Below are 13,287 nucleotides of genomic sequence, written 5' to 3' on the forward strand. Positions count from 1 at the left end.
GTTATTTTAATACCTCTATCTTGACAGAAAGAGATCACTTCTTAGATTCTTGGAAAGAAGAACTATCTATGTGCTTTCTTAACAAGGGAAGTGAATGTACTTCCTGGAAATATTATTTCCACTATGATCTTTACTTTTTTCTCAGAAACTCCATTTGTTCTTTATTAAGCCTTATGCCATTATTTCTAGGTTCTCTATATTTTGCTTCGATTCCAGCCTGCAGAGAGTTCAAGTGCTGAGGAGATCCCCATGGAAGCAGGGCTGAGTAGGTGGATGGGACCTACTCTGTTCCGTTATCTTTGTTGCAAAATTGGTGTGCAGTGATCAACAACAGCACAGGCAGAAACAATTTCCCAGAAAGCCAAAACATTCAGCCATCAGCAGACAGTTAGTTAAGAACCCAGAGGAGATGGGGGGGTTTCGTCAGAGCTATTACCTCACAGGACGATGACTGAGTGCGGTAACTTGGCACGATCTTGAAGGTGATACTCCCTCGCATTTCCCGCTGGAGGAAGAAAACAGGAGAGCTCGCTTAACAAAGACTGCACACAAAACCACGTGAGAAACACTCGAAATGTGTAGAAGCAACCAATGTAAGCCAGCTGAGAACTCATGGGCCTAAAACAGAACGTTGTTATAAAGCAGGGCCTGCTCACAGCAACAGTAGAAGTTGTTTCTGGGAGAAGCCCTACAAACTCAAGGCTGATGATGACCTTGTTCATACAGCAGTGGTAGAACAGACTCCTACAGTTACCTTCTTACAGATACGAATACAAAAAAACTCCAAGTAACATGCCTTTTGAAAGTGAATATAAATTGAACCAGACAATAGAATAAGTAATCACATAAAAGTTGTACTTATTATGCTATATTATGATGGTGTACTCCATTAAATTTGCCTTTTATATAACAAGTTTGGCCTTACTTTTTGCTGTAGGGAGTCTGTGCACTTATTTCACTTTTAACAGATATTAGTAACAAGGGAGGTTGTTACACTGTGGTAGAAAGATGGTCCAGGACCTGTCATTCTGTTACTTTTTTCTTAATCCAAAGCCTAATTTGAACACAGATTTTGGATATGTATGGTCAAAAATGGCCTGGTCATGCTGCGACTGTCTGTCTCTCTGAGCTGCAGAGAAATCCAATACACCTGCCTATGACTCAGCTGAACAGGAAAGAGGGTCTGACATTGCTGATGTCAGCAGAGTTGAGGTCACTGAGAAACTAGTTCACACATATGCACAACTGGAAAGGTCTTCTTTAAACATCTGCTCAATAAGAAACAGGAGAGAAAGAATGAAAGGGGAGTGATAGAGTCCATGCTGCTAAAGATGGGCAAAATGTTCCAAACTCTGCTGCGTGTAAATGTTTTTCTAGTTGTCAGTTTTTCATGAATGTTGTATAAATTCAAGTTAACAAAAATGATGGTACCAGAGACGCCGATTCCAAAAGAATACCCCTTACTTGTGCATTAAAAGACAAGCTAACAAACTGAAAGTCACCCTTAGAAAAAGAAAAAAGAAACTTTCATTTACTCACAAGCATTTTTTGCAGCTGTTCCACAGTTTGGTTAGCCACACTGATGCCATTAATTTCTCGAATTTCATCACCAACATGAAGTGTACCTAAAGAAATTACACAAAAGTATAAATGTGAAATGATATATGCTCTTTAATAATAAAATTCAAGGGCAACAATGTGCATAATTAAAAAAATTAAGCTAAATGCTGAAGGATTTTACAAACAGGTACAAGCCTGCTTGTGTAGTGAAACTCACTAAAACAGATATTTCTATGTATCGAAGACACAGTGTTCAAAGATGGCTGTAAAAATCTGCTTATTTTTCTGAGAGAGGGAATATGTACAGTGGTTTAAAATTACAGCTTCTAGATCTAACCTGTCTGGGCTCAAATCCCAGCTTACTAGTTTTAAGATCTTGGGTGGGTTCAGGTGGAAAAAGACAAATACCATATGATTTCACTTATTTGTGGAATATAAAAACAAAGCAAAACAGAAGGAACAAAACAGCAGTAGACTCATAGACACTGAGAAGTAACTAGTGGTTACCAAGGGGGAAGGGTTGGGGCAGGTGTGGGGTGAGGGAGGAGGGGGCTACAGGTCACAACAATTCGCAATCACAATATAGGTTGATCATGGGGTGTGTTGAACCACTGTCATGTACATTTGAAACCAATATAAGATTGTACATTAATGATACTTTAATTAAAAAAAAAGATCTTGGGTATGTTACCAAAACTCTGTGTCTCAGTTTACACATTATAGAATGGAGATGAAAAGAGTAACCTCATAGGATTGTTTTGAGGATTAAGTGAGTTTAATACATGTAGAGGGTTTAGAATTGTTCTTGGCACATAGAAGTACCACTTAAATGTTTGCTGATATTATCAGTATTGTCTACCAAATGTGATACAAAGGTTGTTTATTTTCAAAGAATTTTGATAATACCTATGTAACACTAAACTTATATTCAACATATTGCAATCTTTTTATAGTAACTTGGTAGGCATTTCCAGGTCCTATAACATTTCAACTAGGAAAAGTGATCAAGAACCAATGCTTAATACATGGTTATATAAAATTTTACTTCCTTACTTATAAATTGTGCACATGCTTACATACTGACTTGACTTCATTATGAAAAGCTCACAGTTTTTTTCAGATGTACACACTAAAATGCATGTAATTAAAATGAGATGCCTGGGATTTGTTTAGAAATAATCCAGGGGGGTAGGCAGTAGGGCAAGTATAGATGAAACCAGTGTGGCCATGATTCACACTAATTCCAGCTAGGTTACAGGTATGTAGAAGATTATTGCACTATTCTCTCCACTTTTCTCTACTTGATTTCACTGTACTCTTCTCCCTGTTCATGTTTGAAAGTTAATACAGTAAAAAGTAAAACAAAAATTTGGAGATTTTTACTTCTAATATGGCTGATCAGTCACTCAAAGACTTTCTCACAATTATACCCTGGGTAGGGTACGCTTCTTGAAAGTGTTACTGGTCTCACAAAAGGAGGGTAAATCATTAAGAATAGCTTCAACTTCCAATCCCACCATACAAAAGAACCCTGTAAACTGGATACAGACTGGTGGCAAATTAAGGGTGGAATGCAACAGCAGAAAGGGTGAATGCTATGGTAACAATGACTGCTAGCTGAATTCTGAGCCTTGGGCCAACAGCAGGTTAGAGAAGCTGAGTCTAGAATTCTACAGGGATCCAAGACCCAGATCAGTGGCACTCCGTGGCAACTGGTAGAATGAGGAACAAACCTCTGGTGGAAAGCATTCCCAGCGTAGGCCCACAGGACTTCCACTGATTAGAACAAGCAATATGCTCACAATCAAAGATCACCAAACATACAATAAGGCAAACTTCTATGTGTGTCATGAGAAACAGAGATAACACATTCAGATCCTCAAGGTGGATAGATATTGGAATGGTTAGATACAAAATATAAAATAGCTATATGTTCAACATTAGGAAAAAGGACCTAATTGCAAGGATAAGCATGGAACAAGAGATTATCAGGTGTGAACAGACAGATCTGGAAATAAAAATAAGAAGAAATGACTAGTACTTCTAGAAAAGAAAAATATAACTGACAATAAAAGCCAAGGAATGGATGAGTTGAACAGGAGCTCAGATTTGGCTGAAGAGCGTTTTGTTGAACTGGAAGATACAACCAAATAAATTACCTAGAATGTAGGGCAGAGAAATAAGGAAAATAGGAAACAAGAAATAAAGAAAATAGGAAAAAGACATTAAGACATATGGAGGAAATGTCTAATATACATCTACATGGAGTTCAGAAGGAGAGAATAGCAAGAGTGGAGAATAGGCAATATTTGAAGAAATAATGGTTGAAAATTTACTTGAACTGATGAAAACATGATTACACATAACCAGAGAGAATAATATATCCCAAATGGGATAAATAAAAAGAAATCCTTGCTAGGAGGTAGTGGAACCACAGAACATCAAAGACAAAGATCTTAAAACATCCAGAGAGATCACCTACAAAGCAGGGATAATGGTAGGGACATCAGACTTCCCAATATCAAACATTGGATGTCAAAAGACAACAGAATGGTAACCATCAACCTAAAATTATGCTCTCAGCAAAAGTTATCTTCATTGAGGCTGAAATAAAATATTTATAAATACCACCCAAGAGACTTTATCAATAAGAGAACTAGCACTAGAGGAACTTCTATGGATGTACTTTAAGCAGAAGGAAAATGCTCCCCAAAAGATGGTCTGAAATTCAAGAAGAAATGGTGAGCAAATAAAATCATAAACATTTATGTAAATCAAAACAAAAATGGTCATATATGTTAATAGCAATTTCAAATTTGTGGATTTAAAACAGGACAGAACAAAAATACTGGGCAAAAAATAATATGAAAGTTTGATCATATTTGGTGCCCGAATGTCTGCATTCTTTGAGGATAGGATTAAGATACTATTTCACGTTGGTATATGTAAAGTTAAAAAGGAATGATAAAATTCCAAGGTGACCACCTAAAAATAGAAATAGAGTGCTGAAATTCTATACTACCAGGGGGGTTAAGAATGGAACAAAAAATGCACAAGAAAATCAACTAAAAATGGAATAAATATCAATAAAAAAGCAAGATGGTAGAAATCATAAGTATTAATGGACTAACCTTGCCTATTAAAAGAGTGATCATTGGAGTGCACTAAAAAATGAAAAACCCATCTTTGGAAATGTGTGCAAGAGATACACTAAAACAAAGCAGAGAATGGTTGGAAATAAAAGGATGGAAGAAGACATACTAGCACATATTAAAACAAAGCTGGAATAACTATATTAATAGCAGATAAAATAGCTTCTAAGTAGAAAGTATTATTAAGGATAGAAATGGTGACTTCTAGTCACCTAATAAAACAGCTTCAAATATACAAAGCCAAAATTGAGAGATCTATAGGTAGAAATTGAAAAACTCTGCTATGGTAATGAGATATTTCAACAATTATTGATAGGTCAACCAGATAAAAACATTTGTCAAGATACAGAAGATTTGAACAAAAAAAATTGACAACCCCAAGCTCATTGTTGTCCTGAAGCATGGGAACTCTGCATGCAATAATTAAAGAATAAACATTCTTCTTAAGTAGATATGGACCTTTTACAAAAATGACTGAAATGCTGTGCCATAAAGCAGTCTCAACAAACCTCGAAGAAATGGTTTCTCTGAGCACAATGCAATTAAGTTAGAAGTAAATTATAAAAAGATATACAGAAAATCCTTCTAAATGTGGTAAAAAAAACACTTCTAAATAACTTGTGTGCCAATGAAAAATATCATAATGGAAATTTAAAAATACCTAAAACTGACTTATAATAAAAATGCTTCACATTAAAAATTGGTGGGATACAGATAAAACAGTAAGAGTTCAAGTTGATACTTAAAGTCTTATGTCAGAAATGAACAAAGACTAGAATAAATGAACAAAGTGTCTAATCAAAAAAGTTAGATAAAACCAATAGAAAGTAGAAGGAAAGAGATAAAAATTAGGTCATAAAATAAAATAAAAACTAAGCATACAATGGAGAGAATTAACAGAACTCAAGGTAGGTTTTTTGTACAAGCCCCTAGAAAAGCTGGTCAAGAGAAAAAGGACAAGGCACAAATAAATGATATTAGGAATGAGCAAGGAGACATAATTACAGAGATGGCAAGGAATAAAAAGGTAAGAGAATACTATGAAGAAGCTTATTGTACTGCTTTTTTAAAACTTACGACTTTTCAGGAAAATGTAACTTAACAAAAGTCACTCAAAGTATAGAAAGCCTGAAGAGCCTCACGAATGTTGAAGAAACTGAAGCAGTTGTAAAACAAAAATCTTTCCAAAACAAAACAAAACAAAAACAAACCTTAACCTGAAACCCCAAACCAAAGCAAAACACTAGGCCCTGATGGTTTTATAGGCAAGTTCTACCAAACTTTCAAGGCACAAATCATTCCAGTATTATACAGTCTTTCAGAGAACTCATGAAAGGAGAAGGCTCTCCAAATCATTTTATGAGGCCAGTATATCTTTGAAACTTAAACTAGATAAACACAAGAAAGGAAAATTAACTACGAACCAATCTCACTCACAATTGCAAATACAAAAATTGTAAACAAAACATTAGCATGCAAAATTGAGCAATACATACAAAAAGATAATATATAATGACTAAGCTGTGTTTATCTGAGAAATGCAAGGGGAAGTTATCATTAGGAAATCTTTAAAAGTCATTCACCACATTAATAGATAAAAGAAAAAACCCCAAATGATCATCTCAGCAGATATAGAAAAAGCATTTGATAAAATTAAAAGCCCAATTATAATTAAAGTATTAAGCAATTAAGAATATAAGGGAACTTTCTCAGTCCTAATAAAGGTTATCTACTAAAAATACACAGTAAATGCTACTCTTTGTAGGAAAATGTTGGAAAGCTACCTTTTAAAAACAAGAGTAGGACAAAGATTTCCATTACATCACTCCTAGTAGAGATGACAGGTTCTAGCCAGTGCAATAATATAAGAAAAAGAGATGAAAGAAATAATGATGTTGCAGCTTCACTGAATATACAGCAAATTATTAAAAATAATAAACAAAAAATTCATACTGGAATCTAAAAACCAAACATTCTCCTGTGTGAGTACTGTCCACTCATGAAGCCTATAAAGATTCCCCTGAAGGCAGCACTAATGCCAGACACCATCTGTGTACACAGTGGTTATCTTTAAAGAGGACAGGAATGCACTAAAATGCTTATTGCTCTTTGAGGTTAAGGCAAAAGGAAAGAGGTGTTAATTTAAAAACAATCTGATCTCAAAGAAAGGAAGCCTGATTTTTGGTATGGAGAATCATTTTTGGATTGGCCTCTACATATTAGTGCATATAACTCAGTCCTTTCAAAGAGAAACCATATGTGTATGTCCAAATCCTGCCCACCAGAGGGTTAATGCAAGTTTCATGTTCTCAAAAAATCATTCTTGATTTACTTTAGTCCTTAGTGATCCACTTCTCTGAATGACTACAATTACTGTAGCAGGTATTAAGAACTTAACCATAGATTTGATATCTCTTATTTTACTACTTATTTTTTATGTTATTACTTATCAACTCTACTTTCCTAATTTAGAGATAGTATATCTCATTCTTGAATAGTCAACAACTCTTGAACTGTCATTTAACTTTATATCTGTCTGTCTACCTATCTATCTATTTCATATTCCAGAATAGATCGCCCATATATCCTGGGGCCAAGTATGGTATTTTGCTTTACCTCCCATGGTCTCTCATAAGTCAGGATCTAACCAATGATTCAGAGATGTTCCGGCAACAAACTGTAATATAGCCTCCCTACATTATCTATAGGCTGGAGCATGTGTGAATGGATAAGAAGAAATAGAGGCAACAGTGATTGAAACCAAAGTTAGATAACTTACATAGATATTTTATATGGACCATAAATTAAACAGATCTTTTATATGGATCATAAAAAGTACTTTCTCCACTAGGCTACAGGAAAAAAAGTTCAGGGAGGAAAAAAATAATTATATATGAAACTTACCTTGCCTGTGAATCATGCCCCCATGCATAATCCTTGCAACAATACAATGATTTAGCTCATTCATTTTTAAAGTGATTCCCTGTAAAAAGCAAAAATGGAATTATTATGAAAGAGCACTACTCCTTTTTATATTTTTGATTTTGCTGTAGATAATTTTAGTTACAAAAGTTAGGAAAACATAAAAGAAAATATGGAAAGTGGAGGAGAAAACCATTTGTCTCCACCATGCCATGACAAAAATATTATTTTTGATATTTTGATTGCTATAACTATAGTATACATACATCTTATGTAGTGCTTTTCAATCTTCTAATTATAATTATTTTGTATGTTACTATTACTAGTAATTTTTTAAAAACAGTTTTTATTGATGTATAGTGTGACACATACTTAAAGTATACAATTGCTAAGTTTCACACATGTATACATTACCACTATCAGGACAGAGGATAAATCCATCACACCCAAAAGTTTCCTCCTGCCTGCTGGTAATCTACTCCCATCCCTCCACTACCCTGACCCCCACCCCACATCTCATCATACAGCATGTATTGTTTTTTGTTGCTTTTTTTCATTCACAATGTGAGATTCAACCACACTATTCCAAGTATCAATTGTTCATTCTTTGTTCTTGCTGAGTATTCCATTTTTCAGATAAACCATTTTGTTTATCCATTGAATTTTTCTAGCTTTTGGCTATTATAATTATGCTGTATTCCTGGCTTAGTCTCCACTTGGTCATGATACCTTCTTCTTTTGTTAAGCTTTGGATTTGTTTAGAAGGTTTGCATCTATATTCATGAGGGATGCCAGTCTAAAGTTTTCTTGCAATGTCTCTATCAGGTTTTGGTACCAGGGTAATGCTAGCTGCTTAGGCTGCCACCAGCTCTGCCTCCTCCTCCACCTCATAATAGTAATAAAAATAATTAAGTTGGAAAGAATTCTTTCCCTTTCAATGTTTTGTGAAAAGTTTGTGTAGAATTGGTATTACTTCCTTATTATATGTTTGGTAGAAGTTTACCAGGGAAGCCATCTTGGCCTGGGCTTTCTTTGAGGGATGGTTTTAAACTACAAATTCAATTCTTAAATAGCATGGGGCAATTTTTTTTTCCTTCTTAAGTGAGCGTTGGTAGTTTCTGTCTTTCAAGGAATTTGTCCATTTCATCTAAGTTGTTGAATTTGTTGGCATAAACTTGCTTATCATATTTCCTTATTAAATACCTTTTCTATGTGTACATTTTGTAGTAATCTCACTTTCCTTATGCATGATATTGGTAACTAGTGTCTTTCTTTTTATCCTGATCAGTTTGATCTTCTCAAAAAAAAGTGTGTTTTCTTGATTTTTCTCTATTTTATTGATTTCTACTTTGATCTTTATTATTTCTTTTCTCTTAATCACTTTGGGTTTAATTTGCTCTTCTATTTTCTTAAGGTAGAAATCTAGATCATTTATTTAAGATATTTCTTTTCTAATTACGTGTTCAGTGCTATGCATTTCTCCCTAAGTACTGCTTTACCAGCATCCTACAAATTCTGGTCTGTTGTGGTTGCATTTTCATTCACTTCAAAATACTTTTTAATTTCCCTTTTGACTTCTTTGATCCATGGATTATTTAGAATTGTGTTATTTAGTTTTAAATGCTTGAAGATTTTCCCAGAGATCTTTCTGCTGTTCATTTCTAATTTAATCCCATTGTGGTTTGAGAATATACTTTCATGTTAATATAGCCAGTTCAGCTTCTTTTTGTTATCATGATATATCTTTTTCCATCCTTTTACTTTGAAACTATTTCTCTTTATGTATAAATCATTTCTTGCAGGCAGTATCTAATTTTGAGTAATTGAGTCTTACTTCCTTTTCTCAATCTGACAATCTGTTTCTTAATTTGGGGAATTCAGAGTATTTACATTTAATATTATTGATACAGTCAGGTATGAATATTTCTTCTTGCTATTTGATTTCTATTTGTTCCATCGGTTCTACGTTCCCTTGTCCCTCTTATTCTGCCTTCTTTTGGATTAATTTATTTTTATTGTTTTCTGTTTTCTTATTAGCTATAATTTTGTTTTGTTGTTTTATTGGTTGCTTTAGTGTTTATAGCATACATCTTTAACTTTTCATAGCCTACCTTCAACTGATATTATACCATGTCACATATAGCATAAAAACCTTGAAACAGTATACATCACTTCCTTTCTCCTGAACTTTGTGCTGTTGTTGCTACAACATTTTACCTTTACATGTTATAAAGTCCCAAACATAGTGCTATTATTTTTGTTTAAACTGCTAATTGTCTCTTAAGGAGATTTAAATGATATGGATGTCCTTTAACATTTGTTTATACTGTAGGTCTACTGAATTCTTTCAGTTTCGGTATGTCTGAAAATGTTTATATTTTGCCTTTAAATTAATTAATTAATTAATTATTATTTTTACTTTGGTATCATTAATCTACAATTACATGAGGAACATTATGTTTACTAGACTGCCCCCTTCACGAAGTCCTCCCCACAAACCCCATTACAGTCACTGTCCATCAGCGTAGTAGGATACTGTAGAATCACTACTTGTCTTCTCTGTGTTGCACAGCCCTCCCTGTGCCTCCCCCCAGATTATATATGCTAATAGTAATGCCCCCTTTCTTCCCTCCCCCTTATCCTTCCCTTCCAAACCATCCTCCCCAGTCCTTTTCCCTTTGGTAACTGTTAGTCCCTTCTTGGGTTCTGTGATTCTGCTGCTGTTTTGTTCCTTCAGATTTTTCTTTGTTCTTATACTCCACATATGAGTGAAATAATTTGGTACTTGTCTTTCTCTGCCTGGCTTAGTTCACTGAGCATAATACCCTCTAGGGCCATACATGTTGTCGCAAATGGTAGGATTTGTTTTCTTCTTATGGCTGAATAATACTCCATTGTGTATATGTACCACATCTTCTTTATCCATTCATCTACTGATGGACACTTAGGTTGCTTCCATTTCTTAGCTATTGTAAATAGTGCTGCAATAAACATAAGGGTGCATCTGTCTTTTTCAAACTGGGCTGCTGCATTCTTAGGGTAAATTCCTAGAAGTGGAATTCCTGGGTCAAATGGTATTTGTATTTTGAGCTTTTTATGAACCTCCATATTGCTTTCCACAATGGTTGAACTAGCTTACATTCCCACCAGCAGTGTAGGAGGGTTCCCCTTTCTCCACAACCTCACCAACATTTGCTGTTGTTTGTCTTTTGGATGGTGGCAATCCTTACTGGTGTGAGGTGATATCTCATTGTGGTTTTAATTTGCATTTCTCTGATGACTAGTGATGTGGAGCATCTTTTCATGTGTCTGTTGGCCATCTGAATTTCTTCTTTGGAGAAGTGTCTGTTCAGCTCCTCTGCCCATTTCTTAATTGGATTATTTGCTTTTTGTTTGTTGAGGTGCATGAGCTCTTTATATATTTTGGATGTCAAGCCTTTATCGCATCTGTCATTTATGAATATATTCTCCCATACTGTAGGATACCTTTTTGTTCTATTGATGGTGCCCTTTGCTGTGCAGAACCTTTTCAGCTTGATATAGTCTCACTTGTTCATTTTTGCTTTTGTTTCCCTTGTCTGGGGAGATACGTTCTTGAAGAAGTCGCTCATGTTTATGTCCAAGAGAGTTTGCCTATGTTTTTTTCTAAGAGTTTTATGGTATTATGACTTACATTCAGGTCTTTGATCCATTTCGAATTTACTTTCGTGTATGGGGTTAGACAGTGATCCAGTTTCATTCTCTTACATGTAGCTGTCCAGTTTTGCCAACACCAACTGTTGAAGAGACTGTCATTTCCCCATTGTATGTCCATGGCTCCTTTATCATATATTAATTGACCATATATGTTTGGGTTAATGTCTGGAGTCTCTATTCTGTTCCAGTGGTCTGTGGCTCTGTTCTTGTGCCAGTACCAAATTGTCTTGATTACTGTGGCTTTGTAGTAGAGCTTGAAGTTGGGGAGCGAGATCCCCCCACTTTATTCTTCCTTCTCAGGGTTGCTTTGGCAATTTGGGGTCTTTGGTGGTTCCATATGAATTTTTGAACCATTTGTTACAGTTTGTTGAAGAATGCTGTTGGCAATTTGATAGGGATTGCATTGAATCTGTATATTGTTTTGGGCAGGATGGCCATTTTGACGATATTAATTCTTCTGAGCCAGGAGCATGGGATGAGTTTCCATTTGTTAGTGACCTCTTTAATTTCTCTTAAGAGTGTCTTATAGTTTTCAGGGTATAGGTCTTTTACTTGCTTGGTTAGGTTTATTCCTAGGTATTTTATTCTTTTTGATGCTATTGTGAATGGAATTGTTTTCCTGATTTCTCTTTCTATTAGTTCATTGTTAGTGTATAGGAAAGCCACAGATTCTGTGTATTAATTTTGTATCCTGCAACTTTGCTGAATTCTGATATTAGTTCTAGTAGTTTTGGAGTGGAGTCTTTAAGGTTTTTTCATGTGCAATATCATGTCATCTGTAAATAGGGACAGTTTGACTTCTTCTTTACCAATCTGGATTCCTTGTATTTCTTTGTTTTGTCTAATTGCTGTGGCTAGGACCTCCAGTACTATGTTGAATAACAGTGGGGAGAGTGGGCATCCCTGTCTTGTTCCTGATCTTAGAGGAAAAGCTTTCAGCTTCTCACTCTTCAGTATAATGTTAGCTGTGGGTTTGTCATATATTGCCATTATTATGTTGAGGTACATGCCCTCTATACCCATTTTGTTGAGAGTTTTTATCATGAATGGACGTTGAATTTTGTCAAATGCTTTTTCAGCGTCTATGGAGATAACCATGTGATTTTTGTTCTTCTTTTTGTTTATGTGGTAGATGATGTTGATGGATTTTCGAATGTTGTACCATCCTTGCATCCCTGAGATGAATCCCACTTGGTCATGGTGTATGATCCTCTTGATGTATTTTTGAATTCGGTTTGCTAATATTTTGTTGAGTATTTTTGCATCTATGTTCATCAGGGATATTGGTCTGTAATTTTCTCTATTGGTGGGGTCTTTGCCTGGTTTTGGTATTAGGATGATGCTGGCTGCATACAATGAATTTGGGAGTATTCTCTCCTCTTCCATTTTTTGGTAAACTTTAAGGAGTATGGGTATTATGTCTTCTCTGTATGTCTGATAAAATTCCATGGTAAATACATCTGGCCCAGAGGTTTTGCTCTTGGGTAGTTTTTTGATTACCGCTTCAATTTCGTTGCTGGTAATTGGTCTGTTTAGATTTTCTGTTTCTTCCTTGGTCAGCCTTGGAAGGTTGTATTTTTCTAGGAAATTGTCCATTTCTTCTAGGTTTTCCAGCTTGTTTGCATATAGGTTTTCATAGTATTCTCTAATAATTCTTTGTATTTCTGTGGGGTTGATCGTGATTTTTCCTTTCTCATTTCTGATTCTATTGATGTGTGTTGATTCTCTTTTTCTCTTAATAAGTCTAGCTAGAGGCTTATCTATTTTGTTTATTTTCTCAAAGAAGCAGCTCTTGGTTTCATTGATTTTTTCTATTGTTTTATTCTTCTCTATTTTATTTATTTCTTCTCTGATATTTTTTAGGTCCCTCCTTCTGCTGACTTTAGGTCTCATTCGTTCTTCTTTTTCCAATTTTGATAATTGTGACTTTAGACTATTCATTTGGGATTGTTCTTCC

At 35.0% G+C, this 13,287-nt stretch overlaps 1 protein-coding gene across 14 annotated transcripts in view; it reads right to left on the minus strand.

Annotated features, from left to right (window-relative positions):
• The window catches only part of CASK (calcium/calmodulin dependent serine protein kinase), a 405,697-nt gene that overhangs the window by 34,872 nt on the left and 357,538 nt on the right, over window positions 1-13,287 (minus strand). For all 14 annotated transcript variants that reach the window (XM_036895365.2, XM_036895363.2, XM_036895360.2 and 11 more), the window contains 3 exons: window positions 7,617-7,695; window positions 1,540-1,625; window positions 437-505 (listed from right to left, as the gene is read on the minus strand). In XM_036895365.2, the coding sequence (XP_036751260.1) occupies window positions 437-505; window positions 1,540-1,625; window positions 7,617-7,695 (234 nt within the window). The remainder of the gene's footprint in view (window positions 1-436; window positions 506-1,539; window positions 1,626-7,616; window positions 7,696-13,287) is intronic.

This window comes from Manis pentadactyla, chromosome X (genome assembly GCF_030020395.1).
Source record: "Manis pentadactyla isolate mManPen7 chromosome X, mManPen7.hap1, whole genome shotgun sequence".
In the NCBI taxonomy this organism is placed as follows: domain Eukaryota; kingdom Metazoa; phylum Chordata; class Mammalia; order Pholidota; family Manidae; genus Manis; species Manis pentadactyla.